General features: G+C 41.0%; 1 protein-coding gene and 3 non-coding genes across 4 annotated transcripts; all 4 read right to left on the bottom strand.

Annotated features, from left to right (window-relative positions):
- Positions 1 to 448: 448 nt before the first annotated feature.
- On the bottom strand, positions 449 to 521 carry trnaf-gaa (transfer RNA phenylalanine (anticodon GAA)). The gene has a single exon. It is a non-coding gene; the product is annotated as a tRNA-Phe (tRNA).
- A 1,033-nt stretch (positions 522 to 1,554) lies between these two features.
- Positions 1,555 to 1,627, bottom strand: trnaf-gaa (transfer RNA phenylalanine (anticodon GAA)). Its single transcript has one exon. It is a non-coding gene; the product is annotated as a tRNA-Phe (tRNA).
- A 1,033-nt stretch (positions 1,628 to 2,660) lies between these two features.
- On the bottom strand, positions 2,661 to 2,733 carry trnaf-gaa (transfer RNA phenylalanine (anticodon GAA)). Its single transcript has one exon. It is a non-coding gene; the product is annotated as a tRNA-Phe (tRNA).
- A 7,569-nt stretch (positions 2,734 to 10,302) lies between these two features.
- Positions 10,303 to 22,591, bottom strand: LOC135565459 (uncharacterized). The gene is made up of 21 exons (XM_065012521.1): positions 22,427 to 22,591; positions 22,266 to 22,324; positions 22,097 to 22,177; positions 21,869 to 21,993; positions 21,105 to 21,248; positions 20,706 to 20,804; positions 20,434 to 20,595; positions 20,195 to 20,294; positions 19,807 to 20,027; positions 19,023 to 19,179; positions 18,611 to 18,834; positions 18,225 to 18,345; positions 17,708 to 17,904; positions 17,479 to 17,593; positions 17,100 to 17,269; positions 16,907 to 17,004; positions 16,611 to 16,741; positions 15,049 to 15,238; positions 10,682 to 10,823; positions 10,494 to 10,590; positions 10,303 to 10,420 (listed from the first exon to the last, which is right to left on the bottom strand). Exons 1-21 carry the CDS (start codon positions 22,447 to 22,449, stop codon positions 10,347 to 10,349), a joined length of 2,730 nt encoding a protein of 909 aa, XP_064868593.1. The 5' UTR covers positions 22,450 to 22,591; the 3' UTR covers positions 10,303 to 10,346.
- Between the last annotated feature and the right edge of the window lie 713 nt (positions 22,592 to 23,304).

Below are 23,304 nucleotides of genomic sequence, written 5' to 3'. Positions count from 1 at the left end.
CATGAAATAGATTGAGACCAGTCTTAAAAGCCAGGTAAATAGCGTTTAATTCAAGTGAGTACTGACCCAAAATACAAAGAACATTACATTTTAAAGAAAGTGAACATAAAATGACGTCATCAGTTTCACACCCTCTCCCAGCCTTACAATGGCTTAGTATCCAGTCCTGGAGATAGTTTCACTCCCCTCATAAATCTACACTCCAACCTGTCTAAAGGATATACTTCTCTCCCCTAATGGAATCCAACCAAAACATTCTTATCTGTTAGAAAAACGATCTTATCCCTTTTTCTCAAACTTTCCCAGGAGACACAGACACAATTCATTTCTGCTTACATTTTCAGTAACAGTACAATTAAGAACCCATACTTTTCAAATCATAACATAAGTATTAGCATAGAAGGGTTCTAATCATTAATGTATACATAATTGATCATCTAAACACAGATGCCGAAACCCGGGATCGAACCAAGGACCTTCAGATCTTCAGTCTAACGCTCTCCCAACTGAGCTATTCCGGCAATTTACTCAACATAATTCTGTGGCATCCTTGACAATTCACATGCATGTGACTCATAATTTTGACACTCAAAATGTACATAATAGCTAGTATGGGGATCGAACCCATGACCTTGGCGTTATTAGCACCACAATCTAACCAACTGAGCTAAACGGCCATTTGCTATTTTGCTCAATTGTTGAAATGCACTGAGCCTCTGCAAGTGCTGGCACGTCAACAAACAAGTCCACCAACAGCATAGCCTGACAAGACTGGACCCTCTTGGTTGCTTCTTGCGGAAATTCCAAACGGCTGGGGAATTAGCTCAAATGCTTTGCACGCGTGAGGTAGTGGGATCGATGCCCACATTCTCCAAAAGCACATTGTTTTATGGATCCAAGCAAACTCCAGTTCACACTTCATGCAGCCTTGTCTTACGACAACCTACTGTCATGTAAACAATGACAAGAAACTGTCATGTAACAATGACAAGAAACTCTCATGTAACACTGATGTGTGAGTCAGATGAAAAAGAAAGACATTACTGACTTTCAGAGAGCAGCGTATCACATACTCTAACCAACTGAGCTAACCGGCCGCTGGCTACAGAGCACAATTGTTGAGATGCACCGAGCCTCTGCAAGTGCTGGAGCGCAAACTAACAAGTCCACCAACAGCATAGCCTGACAAGACTGGACACTCTTGGTTGCTCCTTGTGGCAATTCCAAACAGCTGGGGAATTTGATCAATCGGTATTGTGTTTGCTTAGCATGCTATAGGTAGTGGGATCGATGCCCGCATTCCCCAAAAACACATTTTTTTGTGGATCCAAGAAAGCTGCAGTTCACACTTCATGCAGCCTTGTCTTACGACAACCTACTGTCATGTAGCAATGACAAGCAACTTTAATGTAACACTGATGTCAAAATGTCAGATGAAAAAGCAAGACATTACTTACTTTCAGAGGAGCAGCGTAGCACACACCATTGAGGCCCACAAACAAAGCTGTGGAAAGTTTCCTTGAGGCCAGAGCATAAAAAAAGAACAAATACAGATGCCGAAACCCGGGATCGAACCAGGGACCTTCAGATCTTCAGTCTAACGCTCTCCCAACTGAGCTATTCCTGCAATTCACTCGACGTAATTCTGTGGCACCCTTGACAATTCACATGCATGTGACTCATAATTTTGACACTCAAAATGTACATAATAGACAGTATGGGGATCGAACACATGACCTTGGCATTATTAGCACCACAATCTAACCAACTGAGCTAAACGGCCATTTGCTACTTTGTTCAATTGTTGAAATGCACTGAGCCTCTGCAAGTGCTGGCACGTCAACAAACAAGTCCACCAACAGCATAGCCTGACAAGACTGGACCCTCTTGGTTGCTTCTTGCGGAAATTCCAAACGGCTGGGGAATTAGCTCAAATGCTTTGCACGCGTGAGGTAGTGGGATCGATGCCCACATTCTCCAAAAGCACATTGTTTTATGGATCCAAGCAAACTCCAGTTCACACTTCATGCAGCCTTGTCTTACGACAACCTACTGTCATGTAAACAATGACAAGAAACTGTCATGTAACAATGACAAGAAACTCTCATGTAACACTGATGTGTGAGTCAGATGAAAAAGAAAGACATTACTGACTTTCAGAGAGCAGCGTATCACATACTCTAACCAACTGAGCTAACCGGCCGCTGGCTACAGAGCACAATTGTTGAGATGCACCGAGCCTCTGCAAGTGCTGGAGCGCAAACTAACAAGTCCACCAACAGCATAGCCTGACAAGACTGGACACTCTTGGTTGCTCCTTGTGGCAATTCCAAACAGCTGGGGAATTTGATCAATCGGTATTGTGTTTGCTTAGCATGCTATAGGTAGTGGGATCGATGCCCGCATTCCCCAAAAACACATTTTTTTGTGGATCCAAGAAAGCTGCAGTTCACACTTCATGCAGCCTTGTCTTACGACAACCTACTGTCATGTAGCAATGACAAGCAACTTTAATGTAACACTGATGTCAAAATGTCAGATGAAAAAGCAAGACATTACTTACTTTCAGAGGAGCAGCGTAGCACACACCATTGAGGCCCACAAACAAAGCTGTGGAAAGTTTCCTTGAAGCCAGAGCATAAAAAAAGAACAAATACAGATGCCAAAACCCGGGATCGAACCAGGGACCTTCAGATCTTCAGTCTAACGCTGTCCCAACTGAGCTATTCCTGCAATTCACTCGACGTAACTCTGTGGCACCCTTGACAATTCACATGCATGTGACTCATAATTTTGACACTCAAAATGTACATAATAGACAGTATGGGGATCGAACACATGACCTTGGCATTATTAGCACCACACTCTAACCAACTGAGCTAACCGGCCATTTGCTACTTTGTTCAATTGTTGAAATGCACTGATCCTCTGCAAGTGCTGGCACGTCAACAAACAAGTCCACCAACAGCATAGCCTGACAAGACTGGACCCTCTTGGTTGCTTCTTGCGGAAATTCCAAACGGCTGGGGAATTAGCTCAAATGCTTTGCACGCGTGAGGTAGTGGGATCGATGCCCACATTCTCCAAAAGCACATTGTTTTATGGATCCAAGAAAACTCAAGTTCAAACTTCATGCAGCCTTGTCTTACGACAACCTACTGTCATGTAAACAATGACAATAAACTGTCATGTAACAATGACAAGAAACTCTCAATTGGTATTGTGTTTGCTTAGCATGCTATAGGTAGTGGGATCGATGCCCGCATTCCCCAAAAACACATTTTTTGTCGATCCAAGAAAGCTGCAGTTCACACTTCATGCAGTCTTGTCTTACGACAACCTACTGTCATGTAGCAATGACAAGCAACTTTCATGTAACACTGATGTCAAAATGTCAGATGAAAAAGCAAGACATCCCTTACATACCTGTCTTCCCTTACATTACCTTAAGTCATTTATTTTTCAAGTGGATTTTACAAAGGTGCATGACATGCAGGCGCTAAAAAGTTGTCAGGAGTGGGTTTCAAACCATGCCTATAGGGGAGTCTGCGACCTGAATGACTTAATGGTTCTTTTCAATGCAATCGTGTTTTTACTTTTTCTTTTAGGGTTTAACAAGGTTTCTCATCAATGACTTTAGATGTGGCCAGTTCGATTACCCTGCAGACTTTAAGAGTGTCTTCAGAATATGGCCATTTTGACATGAATTTAAAAATGCCTCAGATAGGAACAAAAAAGTGTCTGGAGCTATCCGTCAGGGTAAGAGTGACAACAGGTTTCCACATGTCAAAATGGGGGAAATCTTAGCAAATGGCTTAATGGTTATTCATGAGAATCATGTTGTTGTATTGTTGAGTGTATCATGGGATGTCACCTGAAATCTGTGGCTTGACTACAAACTTGTAACCTATGCTACTGTGGCCTATAGAGCTAGAAGGATGGATAACCAGGTGTGTAAAGGTGTGAGGTGGGATCCTATCCCAAATGGAGAACTAATCCCTATGTACTTGTGGAGATCTGAGAGGATATGATTGGTATAAGAAACACGACTAAACTTCAACCTCCGGAGGGGTCAAGAAAATTCAATTTTGTTGTTGTCAGGATTCGAACCTGCGTTGGAAGATCCTAATGGATTTCTAGGCCATCACCTTAACCACTCGGCCACGACAACAGGCTTGTCAGCAGTGAATGGTTCACCAGGCATAGCCTACAGAAAGTGATAATTTTGCACGCCCAATTTTTCAGTTTTTGATTTGTTAAAAAAGTTTGAAATATCCAATAAATGTAGTTCCACTTCATGATTGTGTCCCACTTGTTGTTGATTCTTCACAAAAAAATACAGTTTTATATCTTTATGTTTGAAGCCTGAAATGTGGCAAAAGGTCGCAAAGTTCAAGGGGGCCGAATACTTTCGCAAGGCACTGTATATAATGATAATAATGGGAGCATTTTAATTTTGGATTTTGAATATATGAGTATGGTTTTTAGAATTATAAATATTTACGCGCCTAATAATGAAATAGAGCTCAAAGATTTATTTTTAGAATTAGGGAAATGGTGTGAGGGGAATTGTATTGTAGTTGGGGATTTTAATGTTAAAATGGATAGACTGGATATGACAAGAGGAGCTATTTTTAGAAGTGATGTATCTAGGGGGGTTTTAAAGAAGATGATGTTAGAAAAAGGAATAATTGATATGTGGAGAGAGGAAAATCCAGACAAAAGAGAATTTTCTAGAAGGCAGGTGGTTTTAGGGGATTTGAAACAAACAAGGATAGATCTGGTTTTAGTAAAATAAGGTTTAAGTAATTTTATGAAAGATATTAAGTATGTTTTTACAACTTTTAGTGATCATGCAGGTTTAACATTTTCAGTGGGTTTAGATAAGGAAAGAACAGGGGGTGGAATATGGTGTATGAATGCAGGGTATTTAGAAGATGAGGAATATGGGAAACAAATTAAATCTTTGATAGCATGTGAAATGGAGGATAAACAGAAAGAGAATGATAAGTGTTTATGGTGGGACAAGGTTAAGGAAAAAAATAAACGTTTTTAGTATAAGATATGCAAGGAAAAAGGGAGGAAGGATGAAAAGAGAAGAAAATGAGTTGAGGGCTAGATTGGATGAAGAAATGGGGAAGTGTGACAGTGAACTTAATCATAACATAGAAACGTTTTTAGATTTAAAAGCAAAACTGAGTAAATATGAAATAGATAAGTGTAAGGGTGCAATTATAAGAAGTAAGGCAAAGTATGTTTTGGAGGGGGAGAAATGTACTTCATTTTTTCTTGGTTTAGAGAAGAATAAACTGAGGAGAACATATATTAGAGAGATTGAAAATGTAAAGGGTGAAGTTGTCAATGATTATGTAGAGATATTAGAAACAGTGCAGAATTTTTACAAGGATTTATTTAAAAAAGGGGAGGTGGATGAGGGGTGTGTAAAGGAGATATTGGATAGTGTGGATATGCAAATTGATGTAGAGGATAAACAAATGTGTGATGGGAAGATAACAGTGAATGAAGTTAAACATGCGATAAAGGGGTTACAAGTAAATAAGAGTCCTGGAGTGGATGGAATAATTGCAGAATTTTATAAATAAAACATATGAAAGTTTTTTAGCACCTATTTTATTGGAAGTTTATCAATATATGGAGGATAATAATAGTGTTTCAGAATCTATGGTGACAGGGCTGATAACGATTTTATATAAAAATAAGGGGAGCAAATTGAAACTGGAGAATTATAGGCCAATTAGTTTATTAAATTTGGATTATAAGATTTTAGCTAAGATACTGGCAAATAGAATGAAGCAAGTTTTAAATTATATTATAGCACCTACACAGAATTATAGTGTGCCTGGTAGAGATATTGCTGATACAATTAATACGATTAGAGATGTGATAAATAAAATGAATCATGATACGATAGGGGGAATAGTGTTAAGCATAGATTTAAATAAAGCCTTTGATAGGGTAGAACATGATTTTATGGTTAGGGTAATGGATAAATATGGTTTTGGTAATAGAATAATAGGATGGATAAAATTATTATATAAGAAGGCAAAAAGTAGGGTGAAGTGTAATGGAGTTTTAACTGATTCTTTTATTCTTGAGAGATCTGAGAGACAGGGGTGCCCTTTATCAGCTTTATCGGTAGAACCTTAAACAGCATTTCTTTAAAAATATCTTATAAATTGTGTACAGACTCCACAAGGACGTTTTAGTTTGATTCATCAATACGCAAATGATACCACTATAACAGTTAGAGATGAGGGAAGTGTAAAAAGGGTGATGGAGTGTTTTAAAGTATATGGACAGGCATCGGCTGCAAAGGTTAACATGGAGAAGTCAGTAGTAATGAGTAAGATTAATGAGGGGAATTTTCCTTTTAAGGTGGTAAAAGATTATTTTAAGGTGTTAGGAGTGTTTTTAGGGGTGAAGGAAATGGAAGCTAGGGATTTGACATGGAGTAGTGTAATAAATAAAGTTAGAAAGGTGGTAAATATGTGGAGGGGGAGGGCTTTGAAATTAAAAGGGAAAGTAATTGTAATAAATTTATTGTTGATGTCAATTTTTATTTATGTAATGAACGTTTTGGATATGCCAGAATGGGTTTGATCTGAAATTAATAAGATTTTAGTTGATTTTTTGTGGGATGGGAAGGGGGTGAAAATATCTTTAAAACTTTGATTGCAGGTTATGAGGGGGGTTTGAAGTTGGTAGATTTAAGTGTAAGGAAAACATCAATTAGAGTAAAAATGGTACTGCAATATTTATTTGGTGAATTGGATTATGGGTGGAAAATGTTTATGAGTATTTGCAGGAGGTTGGGAGGGTTGGGGACAATGGTTTATTGAGGTTGGGAGGATTGGGGACAATGGTTTATTGAGGTTGGGAGGATTGGGGACAATGGTTTATTGAGGTTGGGAGGATTGGGGACAATGGTTTATTGAGGTTGGGAGGATTGGGGACAATGGTTTATTGAGGTTGGGAGGATTGGGGACAATGGTTTATTGAGGTTGGGAGGATTGGGGACAATGGTTTATTGAGGTTGGGAGGATTGGGGACAATGGTTTATTGAGGTTGGGAGGATTGGGGACAATGGTTTATTGAGGTTGGGAGGATTGGGGACAATGGTTTATTGAGGTTGGGAGGATTGGGGACAATGGTTTATTGAGGTTGGGAGGATTGGGGACAATGGTTTATTGAGGAGTATGAAGAAGGAAATGTTACGTAATATACCTTTGTTTTATAGAGAAGTGTTTGAGGCTTGGGGTTAGTTTTTACCAAATATTTATTATGAATGTACCATTTTAGAAAATATTTTGAATCGGCCGATATTTTTAAATCCAAAGATAAAGTGTAATAATATGTTGTTTTGTAAGTATTTTATGAGGGCTGGGATGAGGCAGATATGTTATGTCACCTGAGGTAATTCCTGGGTTCCTTCCATTTCAGGCAATATATGATAATGTGGTTGAAGTAGATGAAGAGATAAGTAAAACTACTGAGGAGAATATGTATAAGAAAATATTAGTATGTATTCCTGGGGAGTGGGTGATTTTAATAAATAAAGAGGTGGTCAAAAGATTGTTGGGTTTACCGGTTTTATTTTCTGAAAGTAATGGGAAGAAACATGATTTATTCAGGTTTAAAACTTAAAATGGTTTATAGAAAATGTATTTTAAAAGAGATAAGTCACTGCTTCAGAAAAAGTGTGGTCTAGGGTGTTTGCAAACATGTGAAATCAATATGGAAGAATGTAAATGTAAAATATAAATCTATAGAATGGTAAGACAATGATTTTAAATTGAAACAATAGGATTTTTACAAATGTGGTTTTGCATCAAATTTATAAAGAGAATGTGATATGTGGTACGGGGGCGGAACATTTTATGCACTTTTTTGTTGAATGTAGTAGGTTAAAAGATTAAGAGTTTTTAAAAGGGCTTTAAGTAAAACATTGGGGAGAAGAGATTTTTACTGGAGTGGAGGAGGTTGTTTCTTTTTGGTTTAAATGGGAAAAGTAAAGTTTAATAAAAAAAAATTTTAATTTGGTGAATTTTGTACTAAGTCATGCTAGATATGCAATAAGATTAAGGAATTTAGGTCATTATGAAGGGAAAATTGTGTGGATTTTTGTGGTATTTTAGAGAAAGATACATAATATATAGAAACGGTGGAGGAAACTGTGGGTGAGTACTGTAATTGAAATTCTATCAAATGGAAAACTTGTAATTCATTATTGGTTTTAGTGGATAATTGTTACTTTTTCTTTTTCTGATTTTGTTAAAGGGTGAGTTGTTCATCTTTTGTTGTCTGAATGTTGTAAATAGTGTTTTTTATACATTAAAACATTTATTTTAAATGTGCCTGATCTCGGAAGCTAAGCAGGGTCGGGCCTGGTTAGTACTTGGATGGGAGACCGCCTGGGAATACCAGGTGCTGTAAGCGTTTTTCTCCAGTAGAGGGTTCTCTTGTGTCATGCGTGGAGCAACTGCCTTTTATTTATCACCCTAATAATGTGTCTTTTTATTGGACTAAAAGGCAGTTTGTTAGTGCTTCCCTGCCATGCCCTGATCAAATCCAATAATGGACAGTGCATTTCCCTCAATCTAGGCAGTGCATTCAGCATTTGTTTTTAGGCTAGGAGACTGTCAATGTCTGTAGTCATTAGGGCCCTGTAAAATCCCTTCAATGTTTTGCCTGATCTCCCCCCCCCCCCAAAAAAAAATTCCCCCTATTCTCCATTTACATTTCCCCGTTGACTGTTTGTCCCTGCATCTGTAGGTTTTCGCTCTCAAAAGTACCTTTTTAATAGAAATATAACATGATTGGATGTTCTGTCCACGACAACATTTAAAACCCTAGCAGTAAACAATTTTAAAGTGTATAATTGTAATACATGCAGACACCGCATCGTTTGATATGACTGAAAGTGTATCATACCTGAACCGCACTTTTAATTGCCAGGGAAGAGTAAATGGTCGGTGAATATATTCAATGTACAGGCTACAAGATGGGAATCTCATACGTGGTAATAACTAAAATACATGTGTGTATATAGGTCTTGCATCCTTGGCACAATAAAGGTATATTCTACTCTAGGCTTCATTAATGCCATTCAGACTTGAGGTTCATTGATTGGTATGAATATTAGTTCAGAACTGTTTTAGGGTCCATACCCAGAGCGGCAACAGTTATTTTTAATCCGACTCAAGCAAGTAAATAGCTAGCCATGTTCCTTCAGCTGCATTGCAAGGCAAGCTTACAATTGTGCAGTCAATGCTTTAGCCAGCTCGATTCTTTACATCCACTGTTTCACAAGACAACTGCCTGGTTTGTTGGTTCTCAGGAGTCCCTGAAAGACGATTTACAAATTCATTCTCCTAACACTAGGTAGTCTAACTTGCTAAATAGAGATTTGTAATTTAACTTTGACCAAAAAAAAGCAATTTCTCTACATTATCACATTCCTCTCAAATTGTACATTTGCTTGACTCGTTAAGGCAACTTCCATCTGTTTTGTCAGCAATCTTCGTTGAGCGCCACAAGGCAAGGGTGGCTCGTGTCAAAAGTAGTCTTTGGTCATCAAAGCCTTGGGACCCAAATGCATAATGATTGCTCAAACTCCCCATTTGTGGTCTGGAGCAATGAAGCCGTCCTGCGGTGCAAGCTCGCAACTTTTTAAGGAGTGTCTTCAGTCCCCGCTGTTCCGTACGGTGTGTGTTGAAATCTTATCCTGATGCGGAATAGATTGCAACGTATTCATAGAGACCTTCGTAGTTTGGACTTGGAGATTGTGAAGAGATGTCTTGTGGGGAATGCATGGGTGTCTGAGCTGTGTGCTAGTAGTTTTAAAAAACAGACAGCTCGGTACATTCAGCTTGTCAACACTTCTTACACAAACAAGTAGCGATGAAGTCAAGCTCTTTCCATTTGAGCCATGAGAGATTGACATGCATATCATTAAAGAAGAAATGTCCATATTTGGATGGAAACCAAGCTAGTGAGCGGTATCAAGGAAAGTTGTAATTTCAGTTGAAAATTACCAACACTGCATCCAACCACAGCCCTGCTGGTTTCACTTTGGCAAACCACTATAACATTGAGTCAGTTCATCCTACTGGACATTGGAAAGCTTTTGTTTTGACACCCATCGTTTGTCCTAGACGGGAAATTCTCCATCCCTCCGGTGGATGGTTCAGAGTTCCATACATGTCAGATGACAAGCCTACTACATGCGCCTTGGTGTTAAATGCAAATCAGATACAATTAAGGTAGCTCCAACGGTTAGGATTGTATTATATAGAACACTTTATTTGACATGTTAGAACAAGACATTACACCCAAAGAATGTATCCAGAAGAAACATATAAATGACGCTCCTCAAAGAGGTCTTTGACATGTCGTTGACCTGTTAAAAGAGAGAGAAACTATTAGTTCAGTTATGGTCTGCCAGGGTCTGAAAAGCATAAAACAAGACCTACCTCTTTTCGAGTTGTCCTGATTCACACATTGTCCACTACAGGGGCCGCCAGAGGGACTACTGGCATCACAGATGACCACATCACAATGGACAAAGACCTAGGAATCAAAGATTTGATGGTGTCATAAAAGGTATGATTGCCACTCACATAAAATTAACCAATAAAGATTGTTGGGGTAACTTTGTTACCTGGCCACTCGGCTCAACCGCATCCTCGGCGAAGGAAAACATATAGGCCTCAAAGCGTTTGACGTGAGGGGGGAAGTGGACCCTGGCATCAGCTACTACCGGGTGGAAGACGACACGGTATGGATCCTCGGGGTTCTCACAGCTGCCAGTGTAGAGAGAGGGACTAAGTTAGGAACAAGAAAACGCTGCAAACCCCAACCGCCTTGTGTACGAAGTCTTTGTGGTGGTGTCATGACTGTCCTGTGAGGATCAGATCAATTTACAGCAGAAGTGAGTTCTTTCTCCCCCTCCAGTATAACTACAGGAATGTTTTTTCTAACAGACCTTTCCCAACAAAAATAACCTTTGTATATGAAATATGTTTTTTCAAGACAATGTAAAGGCTCGAGACTTCCTACCTGTAGAGTGAGGACGTTTCTAGTAAAAATGAAAACCAATATGACATTTTTCTATAGCTAATCTCTGACCAGTCTTATGTTAGAAATATTGTTCCAGTATTCACTTTGAACGCGTTAGAGAAACTCCCCTAGAAAATGTGCATAGTAAGTAGCCATGCCACGAGGGACAGAGAGTTGGTCAGACTGACAGAAGCGTCCCCGGCGGCCAGAGTGCATAAAAGGAATGGTAACAGAAATTAACATTAACCAGAAAACCGTGAGGCGCAAGCTACACGTTTGGAACTTTCCTAAACTCACAAGTACCTAGAAAAATGAACTTAAGTGAGATCATTCTGCTACTATATCCAAACCATCCTACTCATCACCCACTGAGGAATCAGCGACAGGGTTGATTAGCCCATCTTCCAGAACGAGTGAAAGGAAAACCCATCCTGTAGTTCTGTTCAAGACTGGAGCCACGGACAACCAACGACATTGTGATCTCATGTAGCCAATCAGAGAGAAGACCAACCACCTACCTTTCCACGTCGGGCATCCCGCATAAATACATTCATGCTTTTACTCCAAGCTGGTGCCGGTTCGTGTGTTCAAAAATGTAGCAATGATAAGTGTCCCTTACGGAACGGTGGGGGGTGTGAAGAGAAACCTTGTAACAAGCTGTCATATTGTGTCACCTGTGTGTTTAGCCTGTGTTATTTAGTTAGCTAGTAATTCAATTAAACCAACTTGTATAGTACTGAATCATAAGGCTGGGGTTTTTGCAGCTGCAAGGAGGATACGATGTAAGTGTTAATAAGTTAACTATCAATTTGATAGATTTCTACCGTCTAGAGTTTAAGTCGGGAGACGGTAACTCTTTAAAACCGCTTCCTCGGCACCCCAAATCCTAACATGATTCATTTAGAGTCGGCTAACAATGAAAGTCCTCAGATCATTCAAGGTCACGTCACGACAGTGGTTTGTTGGTTTTAATTTCTGATCTTTTGGCCCATCAGACGTGGATGAATCTGATTTAGTACGTTTTTATTTTATTTTAAAGAACAGAAATTGGGCTTTCCGTCAACAATATTTATTTTGGTCTACTGCAATGTGAAATGGGCTAATGTGAAATGGGCTAATGAAATGTATATTCAATTCCATTGACATGAGGTGAGACGTCCCTCTAAATGGTTCTTAAAATTCTAAATGATCCAGAATGGTCAGACTACAGGCGACCTGAATATTGATCAATTGACCGTGTTTTAACCAAAGTTGCCGAATAGACAGTCGGTATCATCAACAAGGCAATCATATTTTTCAACACGAGTACTTCATTTTAAACAAGAATTTCATGCAATGCGCCAGAGCAATTCTTCCGCTGTTGGAAATTGGTCACACAAAATCAATTCTACACCCACGACATCGGATTCACATGTGGAGGACTTCTGTGAACGGCGCAGCTCTACTATACAAGTAACCTACGCAGACAGTTTAGGCCTACTTTTTTTATTTGCATCTTTGGGAGGTTTATCCTTTACTGTTTAACTCCCAGATATTAGCAAAAAGGAATTTGTGAAATCTGAAGACGTTACATTAAGAGACAAACGTCCACACCAGTACAAATCCACTTGAGCTGAATGACGATGGTCAGGATTTTGCACAACGAGATAGTTGCAGCTGAAGTGACAAATCTGAACTGCCCATTTAGTGCACAGCCATGTGAATGTTGTGCCTTTTCCTATGATATACAAAACATTTCAGCCTGTTTAAAAAAAAAACTGCTATGACATTGCTGATTTAATAAACAGCTGCAAAGTTACTCCGTGTCCACATGGCCAAATTTAGGTTTTTGATTCCATTTCATAAAAATGGTCAAATTGCGTGATTTGATAGCATTTTGCAAACCCGATCCCCCAAATGAATGGTTGACCAATAAAGTTGCTTCACTACACTGCTTGGTGTAACATGCATCCTGAAAAGGCACCCGCAAAATAAAGTCATTTGCCGCGTGCATAATCATGGTCAAAGTCATTGTAGCCAATTACAATGTAGGAAAGTCATCTTTCAATAGTTAACCAATTTAAATTCTTGAGATAAAAATTAGGCCAGCGTGTCCAGCTGTGGGAAAGTGCTCACCCAAATCAAAAATGTAGTAACATTTTTTCAAATATGAACATTAGCTAGCTAAATAAGGTTAGCAAGCTACACTTGACCGTGGTATTTGTTCATGTTTAGCAACTCCCAATTAGCGCATTCCTCTAGGACAGGAAATTCAATTGAAAGCGGCATCAACTTCTGGGGATCCCGTCAACTGATCCTATTCAGTTTCAAACATCACTGCTGCACAGGCGTGTGAACCATCCTTTGACGTTTAGTGCAATAACTGTTTTAAACACAAGAGGTCACTTGTGCCTGAATTCAACCCAAAACTATTCAGTCACTGTTAAGAGCAGTTGTATGAAACCAAATCGGCAAGGCAAGCCAAGCTTGCCAGCCGCTCTTGATTTCCATTCGACTGACCATCAGCTTGGCACAACACTGAACTGTAGCAAACCAAAAGGATAACATTGAGTAAAAAGGTGTAGGTAACGCCAACATTAACCTTTTCACACGCGAGTTCCAGATATCTTCAACAGTCGCCCCAGTGGGAGTTGATTTTATGCGCGTGATGTCAGAATGCACTCACCGTGCCAACATGTGGACATTTAACCCGCGCTGACCTCAGACCAAGGCACACTACCTGCTAATTTTCTATAGGCCGTTTCAACTTCTAATTTTGCCTCATTCATTCACAAAAGTAGCCCAATTCACTGTTGCAGACCATTTCTATTTGAGAATTTAATGAGCCGGACAAACTTTCCTTCAAAAGAAAGCCCAAGCACTTCCCCAGATCAAGTATACAGTCCTTGCACATTTATTGCCTTCCTTACAAATAACTGTGGACATGTGCATTCCTATCAAAGTGCCTTATTTTCTGTGTAAAATGTTGTCGTTTCTACTGAGTACCGTAATTATAATGTACTTTAGCGTTTTATTCATGCGTTCTGATTCTTGCCTAGATTGTAATGGACACGTGTGTAAAACACTTTTGAAGGTGGTACTGAATGAGCTAACATCATACAATGCAGTCAGATTATCACGTAAGCGTCTGTCAGACTAATATTGATCTCAACTGGAGTACCCTCATTGTCTTGAATGCACTGAAGTTGTTAGTTGATTTGAACACTGCATAAGAGTGTAAACTATGGTACCTCCGTGTTGCCAGATAAGACCGCCCTTGCCAGGGGTATATAGCTTAGAGAAACTGTCTTCCCCGCCATGTATCGTTGATAAATTCCCAGATCTTGGTAATATTTCCTGCATCATCCTCTTCACAATACCTTCCCCCAAGGACTTAGCTATATCTTGCAACTCTGTTTAGCTTTCGTGCTACGGTTGTATTTGGGGAGGTGACGACAATTGGCATTTTGCATAGGTACCTTTAAACTACTTGTCATGTGTATGTCGTAACAAGTACAAAGATTAGTCACATGCTGAAGTGGCCAAACTAAGTTGAGATCCCAGGCAACGGGCGCAGTGAACGGCATTCTAGGAGTTCTTGCTTGACAAACATGGCTGCCATAGTTTCTAAACTAGATTTACATAGCTCCCTTGTACCGCATCATACTGTAAAACAAGTCAACCTGTTATTTAGACAAGATGATAACGTACAGCATACGTTCCAATGATACGCTGCAGGGACCACTCAGTGATAACAAGCATGTGATCGTACGCGCCAGAATCTCCCATAAGTGTTAAATTGGGTGGAGATCTGGTGACAGACCGCACATGGCTCACATCGTTTTTAAGCATTGTGACCACTCGACCTATGGATGGGGGCATAGCCACGGTAGCCAAAGTAAATTGCCTGCCAAGCATGATAGGTTGCTAATTACTCAGGAACCACACCTGTGGAATAACACTTGTTTAGGCCCAAAAACAACATGTTACCCATTAATGATGAGATTCCACCGGGGTCGGGAGTCGCGGTCCTCGTTGAGGGTGGCCCAGCAGTGGTCAAGCACCAGCGCTACCTTGGGGTCAGAGGACGTGGTCTGCTCCACCTCAAAGTGCAGAGGCTGTCTCAGGTACCTCACCACTGGATAGTCCTCCTCCTGGTGGAACGTGTTATACGAGGCGTCTGGAACACAGAACAACCGGGGGTCGTGTTCAGTGGGCACCATCTGAACTTGTCCATTAACTAGTTGCTCCTACCCTCTACTTTTTTGAACATTTTGTTAAAAATCGCGCAACATTTCAGCGCCCTGCTACTCATGCCAGGAATATAGTACGTTCATATGGTTAGAATGTGTGTATAGGAAACCCTCGGACGTTTTTAAAACTGGTTAAATCACGACTGTGGCTATTACATAACGTGCGTTACATCGGAAAGCGCAGGAAAACCTGATCACAGAAAATGGAAATAAATATCCTTGCGCCACTTCCAGCAATTGTTAACAGTGAGCCGAATTAGATAAGACCGAGCATTCAACTCCCACAGCATCCCCATGTAGTCGAGTATCTTGTGAATTTAATCCTCTTTGATTCTTGGTTGAACCGAAAGAGGGGCACGATGTACCTCCGGTCTCCGCCCAGATCATTCCGGAAGAGCTCTCTCCTGAAATTTTTTCCAAGACGACAGCTAATGATATGTACATCGCCTACGGATGATTTTTATCGCTTATTAACGTTTAATACCTAAAGTAGCATTACAAACGTATTTCGAAGTGTTTTGTGAAAGTTTATCGTCTACTTTTTGAATTTAAAAAAATGACGTTACGTTGTGAAATCGCTGTTTATTTCGTTTATCACACAGTCTACATATAACGATATCTTGGCTTTATATGGCCCGATTTAATCGAAATAAAGACCCAATAGTGTTTATGGGACATCTAGGAGTGCCAACAAAGAAGATGGTGAAAGGTAATGACTGTTTTCTATTTTATTGTGCGGTTTGTGTAACGCCGAAATGCTAATTATTTTGTTTACGTCCCCTGCTGTGCTTTTCTGTTGTAGTGTATTGGTGCATGCTATCAGATAATAGCTTCTCATGCTGTCGCCGAAAAGCATTTAAAAAATCTGACTTGTTGCCTGGATTCACAACGAGTGTAGCTTTAATTTGATACCCTGCATGTGTATTTTAATGAACTTTTGAGTTTTAACTAATACTATTAGCATTTAGCGTAGCGCATTTGCATTTCCAGAGCTCTAGTTGGGACGCAAGCGTCCCAGGTAGAGGTAAGAGGTTAAGAAATGCTTGTTTATCATATCCTGTTGTGCCTTAATGAATACAAGCCATTTATAGCCAACACTACCCACTCCCCACCAGAGGCTTCTGACAAATTCCCAAATCAGCTCCTCACCGTTACTCCATAGCCACACCTGTAGATCTCAGAAAGCAAGAGTAATATATCATAAGGTTTCGATTTTTGGGAATAGTTTTGTAAAGGAGACCTTCCAAGATACTTTGAGGCTAGGGGTCAAGTTGAAATTCTGAATTTGTACACACTTACCCTGAGCGAGTCTCATTCTGACCATTAGTCGACCCGTCCCAGTCTCGGCAAAAGGCTCGTTGTCACGCGGCCTGGTCAGGAAGGCCAATGTGCGAGTGATGTTGGCCACATAGTAGCAGGAAACCTTTAACCTAAAAAGAGTGATGTAAGCAACTTCAATAGGGGAAACTTCAAGCAGTGGAGTGGACACTGGTAGTAGAGGCACATTTTCCCTGTATACAAAGTATTGAGCAATTGGTGAAGAAAAAAACCCAATGAAAGCTAATAGCTACAACTGTGATGAGTAATGCACTTACTGATATTCCTCTTCTGAAGACGTCGTGGCATTCAGCTTCACCTCAAGTTCATCTGGCAAGGAGATTTCGTTCTCATACAGCATGACATTGTTGATAAACTATGTAGTAGAGGGGAATTGCTTATTACAGCCTGCAGAAGCAAACAGTCCGTAAATACACAGTACCCATCACCTCAGGGTAATAGTCATTTTACCTTCCTGGTGGTGCCACAGGAGTTCACAGTGAAGTGGAAGTAGGCGAACCGATCGTCGCTGTAGGTGGGACCACAGGCGGGGTCGCTCAGGGTCAGCTGACCGGGGTTCAGACCGGGAACAGCCTCCACCTTCACCGCCAGCGCAGTCATCGTTCCGTTAGAGAAACACTCTTGGAGGTGGGGGAGCAAAAGACAGGTAGCCATCAGACCTGGGTTCTGTATTTGTTACACTTATTGAGCTTGAACCAATGGAATGGCACCAAAAGTGCAAACCATGCCCATCTGGTACTACTATTAGACTCACAGTATTTGCAAGGAACCCAGGTTTGGTAACCATGTTAAACACCTATTTATCGGAAGTAATTGTTTGAGAACCAACCAGTCAGCGTTTTGAGGAAGCTGCAAGCCAGGGAAAAGTATTTGATGGTCATGTTGTTGTAAGGATTCAACAGAGCCACATCCAGTCTGCTCCTGACAGAGGATGAGTGAACTGACTGGGAACCAATGGGAGAGTTCATTAGTACAATATTGTATGCATGTATACAGGGTAAGGAAAGCGAGGCTAGCTAAAGCAATTTAGGTTAACATATTTTGGGAGAGCGTCGTACCTCAAACACTGCGTCCGGCGAAGAGAAGGGCAACGTGATGGTGAAGTCTGTGTCGCCTTCTGTTAAATACTGTTGAGCAAACTCATGGTTAAGCAGCCGCTTGCCAACCAAGACCACAAAAAAGGGCTCTTGGTTCCTGTAGTCCACAGTGATGTGGAAGTTCTCCGGATCACAGTTGCCAGTGACTGAGGGTGGCACTACAAGGACAAACAGGGTGGTGTTCATTAATTAAGCACAAAAAACAGGAAGGTACTACTTGAACTGGTCCAAGAAGAAACCCTTGTTTAGATTGCAAAATGTTTTGCTACGGTGGGACTGAATAAACACGATCCTGGCAAATCAGGAACAGGGAAACTGGGTCCAAATACTCTAAAGCATAACATTTTCTTTGTAGAAAGACCGCATAGGAAAACCCTACAGTATGGCTAGTTGGGCTTTCACTGCCCATTTCCTTTCAGGGCAATCATTAACGAGAGGAAACCATTCAACAGTAGTTTGGCGTAGTCCAGAGGCATACCAATGTCCAGCAGTACAGCGTCCACAACGGCAGAGTGAGAGAAAGGAGCGTACTCTGGAAAGATGACCAGGCCATAGATCAGCTGAAGAGTGAAGGTTGTGACACCTTGTTCCGCCCTTCTCTGTAGTGAAGTTAAAAGCATTGGTCAGCATTATTGTTGCAACAGAACTATTCAACATCAAGTGACAACTAAGTACATATGGGGACTATTAAAACAAACTATATACTTAAAGTAATGTTGCCCTCATTCCTCTAAATCAAATGCATGCAACTGCCAACATAATGGATACAAAGTACATTTGTGCCATTATTTATTTTGTTGGTGGCCCACTTATTAGGGCATGTACAAATCCCTGCGTGTAGCTTTGCATTTAACAGAAACACACCTCCTTAAAGACCACCGGGTCTGAGAAGGGCACCTCCATCCTAAAGGTCTTCAAGGTGTTGTCCGGGGATCTCTGCTCATGAACATTGAAGCCCCTGGCGTTGCACTCTGCAACAGTTAGCACCATGGTGGGAAAGGTGATGTTCAGCAGCTCCACATCAAGGTTGAAGGTCCCCAACTCAAGCACAAACACTGCCTGCTCAGGAACGGTGTCCAAGGGCGTGTCTGTTCATTGGCAAACAAAGGAAAACATTTTGAAATGCGGTACAATGGAAGTTGAAAATTGACATTTGTTATTGGGTAAGTCCAGGTATTGCCTCCCCGTTTCATTACATTTTCTTCTGTTTTGTGCCTAATGAAAAACCCAGGCATCCCAAATTACCATAGGCACTATTTAACTAAACCAGACTCACAGTTGCGAACTTGTGGAGGCCTGGCCATCGGAGGCGTTGTGATAGGGAAGAGGACTTTATAGCTGGTGTCCTCATGTGCGACCTCCTCGATCCACAGCAACTCAAGCATGGGCTCAATGGTGTAAGTGACAAAGTACTGGTCATCCTGAATATGGCTCTGTAAGGGAGGCAAGTGATGCAGTCAGGCTGTAATACACAATTTGAGTGCAAAAACAGGTAAATGTTCCTTATAAGCCAGAAAGTTAAATACAATTATTCCACCGCTTGTCTTTTTGCCGCTCGTAATTGTAAGACAAAATATCCAAAAGGAAAGTATTGGTTACCAGACTTTAGAGAGCTGGTAGGTGTATGGTTGTCAACTTGCATTTCCGGCGGTGTGCATTTTCAAAGCAACTGACACGCAAAGTAAACACTTGCACAATATGTAAACAGCAGCCGAGTGTTGCTTGCATTCAGTCGACAGTGGCAAAGCTACCGGCTACCTAAAAAGTCAGGTAAACAATCCTTTAGTGTGGATATTTTGTCTCAAATTTCAAGCGGTAGAGTATGTTTAAATGTAATTTTATGCAACATTCACACAATTTTGCAATCCATTGTATATTAGCCTGATTAAGCAGACAATTGCTCAATAAGAAACATTTTACACAAGACAACGTTTCTAGGAGTTTACCCATGAGAGATGGCAAAGGGTTACTGCAAAGCACTGACAACTGCTGTAGTAAAAAGGGCTCTACAAATAAGACTTAGAAATTAAACAGGAACATTTTACTCATCCAATGCTGACCTTGAAGTAGCCGCCAACCGCCCCCACTGGAATTTCAACAATAATATGAGCCTCTGTGACTAAAACCGAGTAGTTTCTGGCAGCCATTTCCTCAGTGTCCAGCCTCTTAGCGTCAATTCCCATGTACACCTCCAACATGGTGAAGGCATCAGAGGACAAAAGTGGGTCTATGTGCTTGGGCATGTACCAGGTGATCACTTCTGGAGTAAAGGTCACTGCCTCTGCAGTGAAACAAGAAGCCAAGTGCACATCAAAACAGAACATTTTGCAACTGAAAACAACTGCCATTATTTGGAAAACATTTTGCCAACTGAACACTACATGAAAGTCTTGTCTGGAGCCAATTAAGAACTGGGCTTATAGGATCTTAAATTATTTCACACTCAACCTGGTGTTGGACAAACAGCCGTGGCATCTACTCGAGTAACCAGCCACTTCTGCTCAAAGAAGGTTGAGGTTGAGAGCACCCGCATCGGAACCCCAGCTACCTGTTCAGGGGGCAACCACACCAGGGCCATGTTCAGTAAGGCACACCGTATTAACAATATGTTGCAGAGTTCAGGTAGGGCCACCGTTTCCAAATGTTTGCTCTACTGAACATGACCCAGTTCATGGAGGTCAGCTTACATTCTGGAGGTATGTCTCCTCTGCATTATGAGGGCTTCTTAACACCAGCCGTGTGGGAGTGTTGGCTATTGCATAGCCCTTTCTTTGGACCTCATCCACATTCATGACATTCTTGCTAGGACTAAAGACGACTGCTGTCATTTTGTATCCTGAAGCAACAGCCTGTCTCAGGAAATGGAAACATGAATTAAACAAAATTTTCAACAAACGCACATTGTTTAGCGCCATCCTGTCATTTTGTAGTGAAATTACAGAAACTGAAATACGGCTACCTCAGCTCCTCTCCGGAAGTTGCCGCTCCTTGCTTTCGGGCCCCCAGTGGGCTGTTCGGGGATGGTTTGGATGTCTGGAAGAGTCCTTCTGACAGACACCTAGAGAAGAAAGGCCATTATTCCCTATGCATTTTCTCCCTCCCATACAATAGGAAATCAAGGGCCAGTTCTCAATCTGTCCACTCGCCTCCTTAAATGCATTGAGAATAGGCCTCTAAAGTTCTCCTATGTGCATTTTGAAGAGGCGAGTGGAATTGAGATAGAGAGTCAAGACCTCTACGTTGTGTCGCAGAAGAAATGAAACACTGGACAGTTGTAGCTCTAGACAGATCATTTATACAGGCAGTACGACAAGCACGACTGTAAACATGTCCATTGGGGCATGCTCTGCTCACTTGCCTCCATGTAGTTGCGGGCGCACAGAATCTCTCGGGAGGTCCAGGGGGTGTAGCTACAGGTTTTGCCCACTCTATACACAGGGTCTTCAGTCATGTGGTTTCTTGGCAGCCTGAACTGCATGACCAAGCTGAACATCTTATCATCCTAAAATGAAGGGGGAAGGGAAAAAAAGCCTTCATTATATAGCAAAAAACAAAATTCAGGTGACATTCATGCAAGTTATAGACTGTGGCAAAATTGGCTATATGAATGCAGCTGCCACTGTATTGAAGCCACACTACAGGAGTAGAGCTCAATAGTTCACATCACTGCAGTCTGTATCAGAAAGTTGGCTGGCCCTCTGAAAGCCCTCCATAAACTTCTGCTGTACCTTACGTCATCGTTAACTTAGAGGTAAGAGATACCAGACCCAGGGGTGGCTGACAATGGAGATCCTTTTGATATCCACAGAGTTAAGTAAAACTGCTTCAATGTTCTGGAACCGGACTTCTAATAACCTCCATGCGCTAAATTGTATGTATTAGCAACTCTTTTTTAATGAAGAATGGGTTCCCAATTATTTCATTTTTCCATCTAGTGATGCAAATATTGACTTGTATCTTTGTGTATACAGGGCTCATCTGTAAAAGAGCCTGGTCTCAGCATGACTCCATGTCAAAGGTAAATAAAATGACCTTGCTACAGTATGAGTTGCAAATGCAGTGACACTGAAAGGCAAACTGTCAATTTGAAGTACAAGCAAACGCTACAGTTCTTAGGGTTACCATGTTTTGGGAAAAGCAGTTTTGAAGAGAAGCAAAAAACATGGCATTCCCCATGGGGTCAAATTTAAAGCTGAATCCACACTGAGTAGCAAGGCCAGGCGTCAGATTTATGATTTGTGTGTCATCTGGAAGGGATGGAGATGGTGTGAACACAATAGTTGACAAGCAATATCAAGCCATGAATTATGAAAGGAGAGAAAGAGAATCATAAAAAAGAGGCAAACTCACTGAAGACAGCATCAACCTCTTCAAAAAGAGGAGCGACACTCAAACGAATAACGTTACCAAGGCATTCAGCGTTGAGGTCATCTGGAATAGGAACGGTTAGTTGAAAAAAATCTTTTACAAAAATAGTCAAACGCTTAGTCCTTAAATTTGCAAGGTGCAAAATGCATACTTATAGAAGGTGTCTGTTGTGCTTGTATGCCCACAGCTGCCATCAATAGGCAAAACAACCTGTAAGGCATTTGAGAAATTATTATGATTGATTAAAAGGAGGAAGAACACAACTCAAATGTTTGCGTCGCATAAGACTCTCCTAGGCCTGCTACTACTTACCCTGAGCTAAGGAAAATAATCATTGTAGAACAGATTTGTTCTGATAAAATACACAGCTACAGAACCTGATATATGACCCAAAGTGTGCAGCCTACAGCCCAGGGGTATGCAACTTTTACCCTATGACAAAGGCTTCCCACACTCAGTCACCTGAACCCCAAACCCCAGATTTTCTTTTTATTCCCCTAGCCCTACAAAGCTGATTCAAATAATAATCCAGCTTTGTTAATCTGAATCAGCTGTGTAGTGTTAGGACAAAAACCTAAATGTAAGGCAACTGTTCAATTTTAGAAGGGTGCTCCGCCCTCACCGCTTTTATCCATTCATGTCAGGGGCCATGGACCGGTGCACCTCGGCTCAGGTTAATAGAACTCCCTCATTAGCAGCACAACAGCCTTTCACAGGTGAAAAGCATAATTACCCAACCGTCTACAATTGTAGCCCAGACAGAGAGAAAGATATTGGCCTCTAATGGCCAAAATGCTGCATTTGCATGCACTTTCACAATTTGAATGTAGTCAACTGGGTGGGACTACCAACTTCATTGGCTGAGCCCTACTGGTGACCCTGTTGAAGTCATGTCCAATCGGGTCATCAGAAGGGCTCAGACAATTGTGAAGAAGAAATGTTACTACTTTAATGTGAAGATAGCCTCAATGGAGCTGCCCATGCTTTCACAGACACTATATTGGCACAGATACATAGATGAGTCTTTTGGCTTCTTATTATCTTCTTGTCCAGAGGTGCCCAGAGTAAACTGCCTGCTACTCAGTCCCAGAAGCTAAGATATGCATATTATTAGTATATTTGGATAGAAAACACTCTGAAGTTTCTGAAACCGTTTGAATGATGTCTGTGAGTATAACAGAACACATGCC

This window comes from Oncorhynchus nerka, linkage group LG27 (assembly GCF_034236695.1).
Source record: "Oncorhynchus nerka isolate Pitt River linkage group LG27, Oner_Uvic_2.0, whole genome shotgun sequence".
Lineage (NCBI taxonomy): Eukaryota > Metazoa > Chordata > Actinopteri > Salmoniformes > Salmonidae > Oncorhynchus > Oncorhynchus nerka.
This window is presented reverse-complemented; position numbering and strand designations above follow the sequence as displayed.

Coding starts and splice junctions, on each gene's coding strand:
- LOC135565459 (XM_065012521.1), bottom strand. CDS start 22,449: ATGATTATTTTCCTTAGCTCAGG. Junction 20,805..21,104: donor GCGCCCGCAACTACATGGAG/GCAAGTGAGCAG, acceptor TTTCTTCTCTAG/GTGTCTGTCAGAAGGACTCT. Junction 17,005..17,099: donor CCTGTGGCACCACCAGGAAG/GTAAAATGACTA, acceptor TCTACTACATAG/TTTATCAACAATGTCATGCT.